At 42.6% G+C, this 13,433-nt stretch overlaps 1 protein-coding gene across 7 annotated transcripts in view; it reads right to left on the bottom strand.

Moving 5' to 3' along the window:
* The window catches only part of LOC108704412 (IQ motif and SEC7 domain-containing protein 1), a 140,408-nt gene that overhangs the window by 54,185 nt on the left and 72,790 nt on the right, over positions 1 to 13,433 (bottom strand). For 4 of the 7 annotated variants that reach the window (XM_041561880.1, XM_041561876.1, XM_041561881.1 and 1 more), the window contains one exon: positions 9,933 to 9,989. The exons of 2 other annotated variants lie outside the window; for them this stretch is intronic. In XM_041561880.1, coding sequence (XP_041417814.1) covers positions 9,933 to 9,989 — 57 coding nt within the window. Of the gene's footprint in view, positions 1 to 4,961; positions 5,362 to 9,932; positions 9,990 to 13,433 lie in introns of those variants that run through there. One more of the 7 variants, XM_018240954.2, reaches the window with a different exon arrangement.

Genomic DNA, 13,433 nt, shown 5'->3' with positions numbered 1-13,433 from the left:
GTAGTAGACAATTTGTGCCCCCCATGTATGGGGCTTTCTTGGTGGGCTGCCCACTGACACCCAAAGAATGAAAATAAAAAACAAAATGTCATTCCAGCAGTAACTTCCCAATATACACGAGCTGCACATTGTTACTAATTGTTATTTACATTTCCCTGCACTGCTTGTTCTGACTGCCTGCACCATTATACACAGTATCAGTACCAGCCCCCGCTAGGCAATGCCGTGTATAAGCTCCACTGCCCATTTATTTGAGATGAACTTGTCTTGTCTGGTGAGGGTGGCACTGGGCACACAACAAGCAGATCTCTGGCCAGTTTGGGGCCCCCATGTGCAGGGTGAAATGGGGTCAGTGATTGGATCATACCGAGAGCCCACAGGGACCCGTGAGACAAGGTGTAACCACTAAATGTCATATTTATGTTCTGTACCTGCTGTAACACAATGGGGGTCATTTATCAACACTGGGCAAATTTGCACATGGGCAGTAACCCATGGCAACCAATCAAATTGCTGCATTCATTCTTCTACTTGCTGCTGGCTTCAAAAAGCTAATCACTGATTGGTTGCTATAGGTAACTGCCTATGGGCAAACTTGCCCAGTGTTGATAAATGAGCCCCAATGTCTCCATAGAATTCAATACAGGGTGCAGGGAGTGGCCCCAACATACTGCAACAAGTTAGTCCTGAACGAGGAAAGGCTGGAGCCCCTTTAAGGGCAGTTAATGTAACAACAGGAGAATCAATGACGAGGGGAGAGAAATATGAACTATTTAATCTCTGTATCATCTGGACTCATTGTGTGATGGGTGGGGGGCAGCTGGGTGGGATCTGTTTGTGTTTCAATCTGAATCCTCCCAGCGCCCAGGGAATTACTGACATTTTCTGGGATATTTTAGGCTCCTCCCATCCGGAAAGTGAAGGAAACTCAGACTCTTAGAGTTTTCTTGTCTGGAAAGTGGATCCAGGTGGTGCCACAGTCCCATGAGCAGGTAAAGGGGGCGAAAACATCCCCCACCCCAGGCCCCACTCAAGATAATGGCAGGGGGAGGGGATTGTGTATAATGTGTATAGATATAATGTGTATAGATATATAATGTGTATAGAGATAATGTGTATAGATATATAATGTGTAAAGATATATAATGTGTATAGATATATAGGGGCAGATGTATCAAGGGTCGAATATCGAGGGGTAATTAACCCTCGATATTCGACTGCCGAATTAAAATGCTTTTAATTCGAATATCGAAGTCGAAGGATTTTGCGCAATTCCTTCGATCGAACGAATAATCGTTCGATCGAACGATTAAATCCTTCGAATCGAACGATTAAATCCTTTGAATCGAACGATTCGAAAGATTTTAATCCATCGATCAGAAAAACCTTGGAAAGCTTATGGGGACCTTCCCCATAGGCTAACATTGGCCTAGGTAGGTTTTAGGTGGCGAACTAGGGGGTCGAAGAATTTTTCAAGAGACAGTACTTCGACTATCGAATGGTCGAATATTCTAACGATTTTGAGTTCGAATCGTTCGATTCAAAGTCGAAGGTCGTAGTCGAAGGTCGAAGTAGCCAATTCTATGGTTGAAGTAGCCAAAAAAAACATTCGAAAATCTAATTTTTTTTCCTCTATTCCTTCACTCGAGCTTAGTGAATGGGCCCCATAATGTGTATAGATATATAATGTGTATAGATATAATGTGTATAGATATAATGTGTATAGATATAATGTGTATAGATATAATGTGTATAGATATATAATGTGTATAGATATATAATGTGTATAGATATATAATGTGTATAGATATAATGTGTATAGATATAATGTGTATAGATATATAATGTGTATAGATATATAATGTGTATAGATATAATGTGTATAGATATATAATGTGTATAGATATATAATGTGTATAGATATATAATGTGTATAGATATAATGTGTATAGATATATAATGTGTATAGATATAATGTGTATAGATATATAATGTGTGAGGTGGTGTCCTGATTGGCAAAAAAACAATATATAAAGGCTTTGAAGACAATTTTCCCCTCTTTGCCAACTCTTTAAAGGAGAACTAAAGCGTGACTAAAGAAGTAGGTAGAAATGTTGTACATGATGTTTTGTGCTTCTGTACCAGCCCAAGGCAACCACAGCCCTTTAGCAGTAAAGATCTGTATCTCCAAAGATGCCCCAGTAGCTCCCCATCTTCTTTTCTGCTGATTCACTGATTCACATGCTCTGTGCTGCTGTCACTTACTGAGCTTAGGGAGCCACTCACAATATACAGTACACATAGAATAGAAATGTCACAATATAAGGCTGATTAGTAATTAATACACATAATTACTACATGGCAGCACAGAAACCAGTGCAATTAGCATCAGAATTGAATAATCAGCAAACCTGTAGCATCAGCTTATATTACAGCCAGGGAAGCTGATTTTGGGGAGGTGCCCAGGAGGAGAGATCTGGAATTTCTGGGGGGGGGGGGGTGTCTATTAAGATTTGTAGGTTAAAGGGGAAGTTTGCAGCAGAGGGGCAGCTATAAAGACATGTGAATGACAGGAGCCCATCCATGTGAGCACCAAGGAGGGTGCAGGGCAGAGACAGATGGAGCAGATCTGAGGGTCCCATGAGACTAGAGATAACTCGTACCCCAGTCATGTCAATATATCAATATCAGAGAGGGAAACAGACACCAGTGTTTATATCAGCTCCTCTGCCAGTGTCAGTTCCCTGTAACTACAACACCCCCGGGCACTGCCCTCGTCTCATTTGTTTCCCTCCTCATTTCCAGCCCAGACATAATATTTGCAGGAAAGTGTCAGAGAAATGAGGCATTAATATGCAATTATGTTAATTAGTCTGCGCTACTGCAGCCGGAGCCAGGACCAACTGGCCCACAACGCCGTATGGATAATGTCGCCAGCCGGGGGGCGTGTCCTGGCACATTTACTAACACTCACGCGCCCATGTGACACCCCCTCACCAACACGTCCCAATGAGAAGAGACACAAGGGCTGCCCAGAATCCCAGACTGTGACGCAGATGCACCAAATACTTGGAATGGAACAAACAATATTGCTATATGTCATAGCGAGCGGGAAACCATAGTAACAATGGTAACAACAGTACCAAGAGTAACAAGACTAACAATCTTAACAATTGTAACAACAGTAACAGTAACAATAGTAACATTTGTAACAATCGTAACAATAATGACAATAGTAACAACAGTAACAATAGTAAAAATAGTAACAGTAACAACAGCAGCAATTGTAACAATAGTAACAATTGTAAAAATAGTAACAATTCTAACAATAGTAACATTTGTAACAATTCTAACAATAATGACAATAGTAACAACAGTAACAATTGTAAAAATCGCAACAATAGTAACAATCTTAATATTTGTAACAATCGTAACAATAGTAACAACAGTAACAATACTAACACCAGTAACAATAGTAACAATACCAATAGTAACAATCGTAACAACAGTAACAATAACAGTCAGGGCTGTGGAGCAAATTAAGAGACATATCTCAGGGGGCACTGACCTGTGAGTATCATGAGTCTAAACAAGCTGCTCCTGGTAACTTTAAAATCCAACATTCTTTATTATAAATTGGAATGTCAGCTCTTCCATTCAGTAGAGACCAATACAGCCCCGCCCTCAACTCAATCTGAACCTGGAAAGGTGCAGGGGGGCACACACCTCAAAACTGCCTCTGATAATATCACTGACTGGCAGGAGACTATAGCAGGTCCCCCCAACAATATTTATATCCATGTGAATCTCAGGGGCGGAGTTATAGAAACATGGAAGTAACAGAAAATTTCTTTTACTTTTATTTTCCAGTGTCTGTATCTCTCTGTCCCACCATCAGGAATGTTCTGGGCACACAATAAGCTATACCCTCATACTGTACTGTACAAGGGAATCAATATGGCACCTCCCTCCTCCTCCCATATGTATAAATACAAATATACAGAGAAGGAATGTTCTGGGCACACAATAAGCTATACCCTCATACTGTACTGTCTAAGGGAATCAATATGGCACCTCCTCCTCCCATATGTATAAATACAAATATACAGAGAAGGAATGTTCTGGGCACACAATAAGCTATACCCTCATACTGTACTGTCTAAGGGAATCAATATGGCACCTCCTCCTCCCATATGTATAAATACAAATATACAGAGAAGGAATGTTCTGGGCACACAATAAGCTATACCCTCATACTGTGCTGTCTAAGGGAATCAATATGGCACCTCCTCCTCCCATATGTATAAATACAAATATACAGAGAAGGAATGTTCTGGGCACACAATAAGCTATACCCTCATACTGTGCTGTCTAAGGGAATCAATATGGCACCTCCTCCTCCCATATGTATAAATACAAATATACAGAGAAGGAATGTTCTGGGCACACAATAAGCTATACCCTCATACTGTACTGTCTAAGGGAATCAATATGGCACCTCCTCCTCCCATATGTATAAATACAAATATACAGAGAAGGAAAATGAATAAAGCAATAAAGTCTGATTGGAAGTGAGGCCTATTGTCCCTATAACACATGACTGGGCTCTGGGCTCATACAGACAATTGCGGGGCCCATAGAGCCCAGACCCTGGTGCTGCTGGGACATAAATGTTACAATAGTGACAGACGGGAGTCATTAACATGTAATGGGTTTTAGGTTGGGGAACAGGTGACTGACAGCTCGAGTGTCTCCCCGGCCAAATCTCTGGGGCTGAATGACTTTATTCTAAGGACCAATTGCAGATCCGCAGATAAAGACACCGCCTTGCCCCCCCCCCCCGGCTCTGCTCGTGGCAAGTGGATGTGACAATGTTCTATTGATAGAGATCAGTCCCAGGAATAAGCCCATAGAGAGAATAGAGGCCGTGGGCTAACGTGGGCTAACGTGGGGTAACTTACCTTCTATAGAAGCCGTGCAGGGGCTGCAGACACAGGAACTGCCAGTAGTCCAGACAAAGGGCTTTCAGCTTCATCATTGTGGGGGCCACCTGCTCCGTGTGCCAAGGGGCCACCCTATGATGTCAGCTGGCTCATGGCTACTGGGGGGAATCATTGGCCCAGTAGGTTCCAGGGGGGTCTGTGTAGTTAATCCAGTGACTCTCTATCCCCTGTATATCCTGATAGGGGCACAGCGGGGGGGCCACTTGCCCACACAGCCATTGCCAGTCCTGGAGACAGGGGCCGAGATTAGGGGGAGATCCTCTCATTCAGGGGGTTCCTTTAGATCCAGCAGGTCAAGCAATGGGCGTCAGATACAGGGGGTGGCACTAAATATAATCATGTGCCCCTGCGGCTCGGCCAGTGTGAGAAGCAAATCAGGTGCCACAGCACATGGGCTCAGTGCGGCCACTCCCAGAAACATGTATCTTCCCCGGGATTGGCCCTTTCTGGTTACCAGGGCAACAGGGACATTGACAACATGTGAAAAGGCCGACAGATTTCCCACTGCCATTCAGCACAGTACTGTCCCTTTAACAAACACCTCCGTGCCCAGTGCATTGTGGGACGGCAAATCCCACACCAAGGAAACAAAGGGGCTTCTGCTCCGTCCCCTCTAATTCTGCTTGTGATCTTATAAATACCCCAGGTAGGTATGTCTGCCCTTCTTATAAATACCCCAGGCAGGTAATTCTGCTTGTGTTCTTATAAATACCCCAGGCAGGTATGTCTGCCCTTCTTATAAATACCCCAGGCAGGTAATTCTGCTTGTGATCTTATAAATACCCCAGGCAGGTATGTCTGCCCTTCTTATAAATACCCCAGGCAGGTAAGTCTGTGCTTCTTATAAATACCCCAGGTAAGTCTGTGCTTCTTATAAATACTCCAGGCAGGTAGGTCTGTGCTTCTTATAAATACCCCAGGTAAGTCTGTGCTTCTTATAAATACCTCAGGCAGGTAGGTCTGCCCTTCTTATAAATACCCCAGACAGGTAGGTCTTATAAATACCCCAGGCAGGTAGGTCTGTGCTTCTTATAAATACCCCAGGCAGGTAGGTCTGTGCTTCTTATAAATACCCCAGGCAGGTAGGTCTTATAAATACCCCAGGCAGGTAGGTCTGTGCTTCTTATAAATACCCCAGGCAGGTAGGTCTGTGCTTCTTATAAATACCCCAGACAGGTAGGTCTGTGCTTCTTATAAATACCCCAGACAGGTAGGTCTGTGCTTCTTATAAATACCCCAGGCAGGTAAGTATGTGCTTCTTATAAATACCCCAGACAGGTAGGTCTGTGCTTCTTATAAATACCCCAGACAGGTAGGTCTGCGCTTCTTATAAATACCCCAGACAGGTAGGTCTGTGCTTCTTATAAATACCACAGGCAGGTAGGTCTGTGCTTCTTATAAATACCCCAGACAGGTAGGTCTGTGCTTCTTATAAATACCCCAGGCAGGTAGGTCTGTGCTTCTTATAAATACCCCAGACAGGTAGGTCTGTGCTTCTTATAAATACCCCAGGCAGGTAGGTCTGTGCTTCTTATAAATACCCCAGACAGGTAGGTCTGTGCTTCTTATAAATACCCCAGGCAGGTAGGTCTGTGCTTCTTATAAATACCCCAGACAGGTAGGTCTGTGCTTCTTATAAATACCCCAGGCAGGTAGTTCTGTGCTTCTTATAAATACCCCAGACAGGTAGGTCTGTGCTTCTTATAAATACCCCAGGCAGGTAGGTCTGTGCTTCTTATAAATACCCCAGGCAGGTAGGTCTGTGCTTCTTATAAATACCCCAGGCAGGTAAGTCTGCGCTTCTTATAAATACCCCAGGCAGGTAGTTCTGCCCTTCTTATAAATACCCCAGACAGGTAAGTCTGCGCTTCTTATAAATACCCCAGACAGGTAGGTCTGTGCTTCTTATAAATACCCCAGGCAGGTAGGTCTGTGCTTCTTATAAATACCCCAGACAGGTAGGTCTGTGCTTCTTATAAATACCCCAGACAGGTAGGTCTGCGCTTCTTATAAATACCCCAGACAGGTAGGTCTGTGCTTCTTATAAATACCCCAGGCAGGTAGGTCTGTGCTTCTTATAAATACCCCAGGCAGGTAGGTCTGTACTTCTTATAAATACCCCAGGCAGGTAGGTCTGCGCTTCTTATAAATACCCCAGGCAGGTAGGTCTGCGCTTCTTATAAATACCCCAGGCAGGTAGGTCTGTGCTTCTTATAAATACCCCAGGCAGGTAAGTCTGCGCTTGTTATAAATACCCCAGACAGGTAATAATTACAAAAGCAGACCTACCTGCTCAGGGTTTTTATTCAGACTTACCAGTTTGGGGGATTAAATAGAAGTACAGAGCTAACTGTCAGGCTGTTGGTGACCCCATTACAGAGTATTACTGGGTGGGCAGTGAGTAGGTTTATAGACTCATTAGAGATTTTGGGAGACACCTGCTCTCGGCTTTGTGTGGCCCCTCCTGCTCCTCCTCTTGACATTAATTTAAATATTGATGACAGGGGTGGAAATGGAATTAAAGTAAATGACCTACTCCCGAGACCCCTGACACAGCAACTCCCCCTTCTGATAATAAAGGAGTATTCTGGTGCCTTTGAAATATCAGTCCATAATAAGAACTACAACTCCCAGCATGCTTTGCCAACCACTGAAGGTTTGTGCAACGTGTTTGTTATTGCCTGGGCTGCCTCTCGGCCAGCTGATCACACGCTGATCTTGCATACTATTGGTCAGCATTGGTCTCACGCTATTGGTCGTGTTACAGACTGGGAGCAGGTGCCCAAAAGCTGTGACAGACAAATAAACAGGAAGTGCAATCACTCACATGGAATTAGATGACTTCCTGTTTCCCAACCACATTGCATCATTTCCTACATGCATCTCTAGGAGGCAAAAAGGGCCATCTTGGATTCTGGAATGCCCTTAAAGCTGCTGGCAAGGTTAGAGTGATGAAAATGGCAGCAGCCGGACCCCCACATCATTGATTGGATGGTGCCAGAAAGTGTGAAAACCAGATGGATAATAATAACCCCCATGAGGGTTGCACTCATTTAATACTGGTCAATCCAATGCTAATTAGCTATGCTTTGAGATGCATGCTGCAGACTGAACTGATTTCTGTGCCGCCATGCTGCATGCATCTGCATTCACTGCTAATTATGGCCTGCAACCCTAGTGGCCTCCGTCAGTAATCATGGGGTCATAGTACTAAGTTAGCAGAGGCCCCAAATATAAGTCCCTCCTCCCCCCCAAGGGCATGGATATTGATACGGGTATATTATTAATAGGGAATAAGAAAAACAATAAAAAAAGTCATTATTTTTGGTTTCCTGAACTGAAAAAAAAAATGTTTGGAAGATGAACTTCCGGTGAGGCTTTAGTGCAGGCGACTTTTCATTATAGCGGACGGGAAGAGACACGAGGCGATTAAATCTCCTTAAATCACAAGCCTCAGGCCAACTACAGTGGCAAAGGGTCTGTCTGTCTGTCATGGGAGACTCACACACAATTATGTGCCCTTCTAATCCCCTCTATATCGCAGTATTGGGGAGCCCAGTGATCATTTAGTCCCGCCCACACCAATATTGCTGCCCCCCTGCACAACAGATAAGAGATGCCAGTGGGACAGTAGGGGACCCTCTTGTCACCTTCTCATTGGCCCAGAGCTGCAGGAGGAGGAGTTGACTACAAGCCACTCAGTTAGAGGGCACCCCCTGCAGGAAAATACCAGTTGTGCCCAGACAAGTAAAAACAGAAGAGGGCAATAAGGCATCTGCCCCCCGGCAATGCTACAGACACAATCGCCCCATGCACAGGACAGCCTGCCCCTCTCTACTGGATCCATTCAAATAAATCGACTGAATTGCTCAACTGCACAACTCCACCCGCAGAGAAAAAATGTTCTATGTGTCTAAGCTTCTCACAACGGGTTTCACCCATAAAAAACATTTAGCAGAACTCACAAGGTGGCGCTGTTCTATTACAACCCCATGGGAAACACTTCAGACTCATAGTGGTGGGAAGCGGAACTGCAACACCATTTAGGGAATGTAATGTTAAAGGGATACTGTCATGGGAAAAAAAAATATTTTCAAAACACATCAGTTAATAGCGCTGCTCCAGCAGAATTCTGCACTGAAATCCATTTCTCAAAAGAGCAAACAGATTTTTTTATATTCAATTTTGAAATCTGACATGGGGCTAGACATATTGTCAGTTTCCAAACTGCCCCCAGTCATGTGACTTGTGCTCTAACTTCAGTCACTCTTTACTGCTGTACTGCAAGTTGGACTGATATCACCCCCTCCCTTTTCCCCCCCAGCAGCTAAACAAAAGAACAATGGGAAGGTAACCAGATAACAGCTCCCTAACACAAGATAACAGCTGCCTGGTAGATCTAAGAACAACACTCAATAGTAAAATCCAGGTCCCACTGAGACACATTCAGTTACATTGAGAAGGAAAAACAGCAGCCTGCCAGAAAGCATTTCTCTCCTAAAGTGCAGGCACAAGTCACATGACTGGGGGCAGCTGGGAAATTGACAAAATGTCTAGCCCCATGTCAGATTTCAAAATTAAATATAAAAAAATCTGTTTGCTCTTTTGAGAAATGGATTTCAGTGCAGAATTCTGCTGGAGCAGCACTATTAACTGAATCATTTTGGGGAAAAAAATTTTTTCCCATGACAGTATCCCTTTAATAACAGACAATGCAAGTCCATTATTCCTGATCAAGAATAGAGCTGTGATATGAGACATACAAAGGCAGGAGACAGATCAATGAGGAAGACTTGGATAAGGAACATGATGGGTGGGGGTTGAACACAAAGGGGGCACCATTTATGTGACTATTGATTTCAGCAGTAAATTCTCCCAATGTGACTCGGTACAGAAACGTCTCTATTAAGGCCATTTAACGGCTCGTACCTGAGGGGCTCAGTAGAGATTCCACTTCGGGTTTCCAGAGACGTCCTTGGGTAATAACTAGAGGCGGGAAGAAGGAATCAGCAATTAGCCCAGGGGAAGTCAATATTACCTTTAAAGGAACAGTTTAGTATGAAAATAAAAACTGGGTAAATAAATAGACTGTGCAAAATAAAAAATGTATCTAATATAGTTAGTTAGGCAAAAATGTAATGTATAAAGGCTGGAGTGAGTGGATGTGTAACATAATAGCCAGAACACTACTTCCTGCTTTTCAGCTCTCTAACTCTGAGTTAGTCAGTGAATATAAGGGGGGCCACATGGGACATAACTGTTCAGTGAGTTTGTAATTGATCCTCAGCATTCAGCTCAGATTCAAAAGCAACAGATATGACTCATGTGGCCCCTCCTCAAGTCACTGATTGGTTCCTGCCTGGTAACCAATCAGTGGAAAGCAAGAGAGCTGAAAAGCAGGAAGTAGTGTTCTGGCTATTATGTTACACATCCACTCACTCCAGCCTTTATACATTACATTTTTGCCTAACTAACTATATTAGATACATTTTTTATTTTGCACAGACTATTTATTTACCCAGTTTTTATTTTTATACTGAACAATTCCTTTAATCTCTAATCACAGACTGTGACACTGACTAGATGGGCCCCTCAGGGGCAAAACTTCTATTTATTTTCTCCTGTGATCCCCGGCACTGATTATCTGAACTAGGGATGCACCAAATCCAGGATTCACTTCGGGATTCGGCCAGGATTCAGCCTTTTTCAGCAGGATTCGGATTCGTGCCCGGCCGAACCAAATCCGAATCCTAATTTGCATATGTAAAATAGAGGCAGGTAGGGAAATCACGTGACTTTTCATCACAAAATAAGATTTTTTTCCACTGTTTCCTTTCCTGCCCCTAATTTGGATATGCATATTAGGATTCAGATTTAGTTCGGTATTCAGCCAAATCTTTCACCAAGGATTCGGCCGAATCCCAAATAGTGGATTCGGTGCATCCCCAATCTGAACATGGGGAGAAAGTGTCTAGTGATCATCCTATGGAGGGTTCAGCCCCCTCTACTTCCCTGCACTGGATTATCACTATATATAAATATAAGGGGGATATGATCACTATATATAAATATAGGAGGGGATATGATCACTATATATAAATATATAAGGGGGATATGATCACTATATATAAATATATAAGGGGGATATGATCACTATATATAAATATATAAGGGGATATGATCACTATATATAAATATATAAGGGGGATATGATCACTATATATAAATATATAAGGGGATATGATCACTATATATATATATATGAGGGGATATGATCACTATATATAAATATATAAGGGGGATATGATCACTATATATAAATATATAAGGGGATATGATCACTATATATAAATATATAAGGGGATATGATCACTATATATAAATATATGAGGGGATATGATCACTATATATAAATATATAAGGGGATATGATCACTATATATAAATATATGAGGGGATATGATCACTATATATAAATATATAAGGGGATATGATCACTATGTATAAATATATAATGGGGATATGATCACTAAATATAAATATATAAGGGGGATATGATCACTATATATAAATATATAAGGGGGATATGATCACTATATATAAATATATAAGGGGGATATGATCACTATATATAAATATATAAGGGGATATGATCACTATATATAAATATATAAGGGGATATAATCACTATATGCAAATTAGGATTTGGATTCGGTTCGGCCGGGAAGAAGGATTCGGCCGAATCCGAATACTGTTGAAAAAAGCTGAATCCTGGCCGAATCCCGAACCGAATCCTGGATTTGGTGCATCCCTAGTTAGGGTGTTAGGGTTAGCAAGTGTAATAGAGTAAGGCTATTAGGGTTAGTGAGTATATTAGGGTTAGGTTATTAGGGTTAGGGTTTATTATAATTACTACAATAAGGGGATATTGCTATTGCCTTTATACCATGGTTTTTCGACAGATGCTATTCCCCTCTCATATTTCAGATCCATGGCTGTATATTCTTTTCTTAATCACACCTGTGCCACCTGCTGGCCAACAACCTGTACTGCACCCTGAGTGTAACTAAGGAGACTACGAGTAAGAGAAGCCCAGAGTTACATAAACATAAGACCCTGTGCAACGTTACAGCAGTGCCGCAAAAGCCCCTGTAATTGTTTCTACTCTGGGCCCACTGGTGCTTTCCTGGTTCTATGGCCAGTGGACCTGAAATGCTCTGATGTCAACATTTGGGGCAAGAAGGAGATTTGCCCCTTCCATGATGCACAAAGCTTAGGCAGGGTAAATAAAACCACTGGCAGGAATACAGTGTGTAATTTTCAGTGCCAGCAATGAGAACTGGATCAGAACAGGGAGCTCTTTAGAAGTGGATTTGGTTCTGTTGCAGGTAAGAGAATGTGATTATTGGGCTCATGATGAGGTTTGATTTCCCCTTTGATGTGGATGTTAATGAGGTGGCGGCGGCACAATTGAGTCTCATTGACAGAGGGAGCAGCGTGATTGGCTCTTATTGTAAGTTCCAGATGTGCGGGGAAAACAGCAATAAGCCATTACTTCTCTCTGTCTCCGGAAAATACTATAATTATCCCCTTCTGCAAGCGGCACAATGAGCTTAATATACATTTAACAATATATTCCTGATGAAAGCATTAATCCCAATAGTGAATGCAAATAAACTGCTGATTATCTGCTGGGAGCCACATTATCCCACAATACTCACACATTAGCCACACAGCCGCCCGGCTCAGTCCTACAACCACTACTCCCCCGTTATTATTAGATTATTATTATCATTATTAATATTAATGGACCTGCTTCTACTACACTGCTCCTCTACATACCAGGGGCCACACTATCACCTTGGCCCTAAATAACAACAATCACAGACACTTCCATCTACTAATTATACTGAGCTGATACTACTGCTACTAACAGTGCCCTCACCCCCTGTACCCACAGTACTGACCCATAGAACTCGCACATACTATTACTAACAGTGTCCTCACCCCCTGTACTCACAGTACTGACCCATAGAACTCGCACATACTGCTACTAACAGTGTCCTCACCCCCTGTACCCACAGTACTGACCCATAGAACTCGCACATACTATTACTAACAGTGCCCTCACCCCCTGTACCCACAGTACTGACCCATAGAACTCGCACATACTATTACTAACAGTGCCCTCACCACTAAAATGAATTCCCTGTGGGGCCCAGTTACATCGAGTTCTACCACTGGGCACAAGTCAAGGCCAAGCAAAACAACAGTTGCCCAAGGCCACAGGGTTCATGTAGTGCTTTGAACTCCGTATCTGCAGTGAAATTACTGCCATGTCCAGGGTTAATAAAGTTCTCATTTCTGCAGAGATTATTAATTATAAAATACCAACATATTGGACAGGCAATATATATGTGTATACAATAAA

This window comes from Xenopus laevis, chromosome 4S (genome assembly GCF_017654675.1).
Source record: "Xenopus laevis strain J_2021 chromosome 4S, Xenopus_laevis_v10.1, whole genome shotgun sequence".
Lineage (NCBI taxonomy): Eukaryota > Metazoa > Chordata > Amphibia > Anura > Pipidae > Xenopus > Xenopus laevis.
The sequence above is the reverse complement of the archived record's forward strand: the minus strand, read 5'-3'. Positions and strand labels throughout refer to the sequence as shown.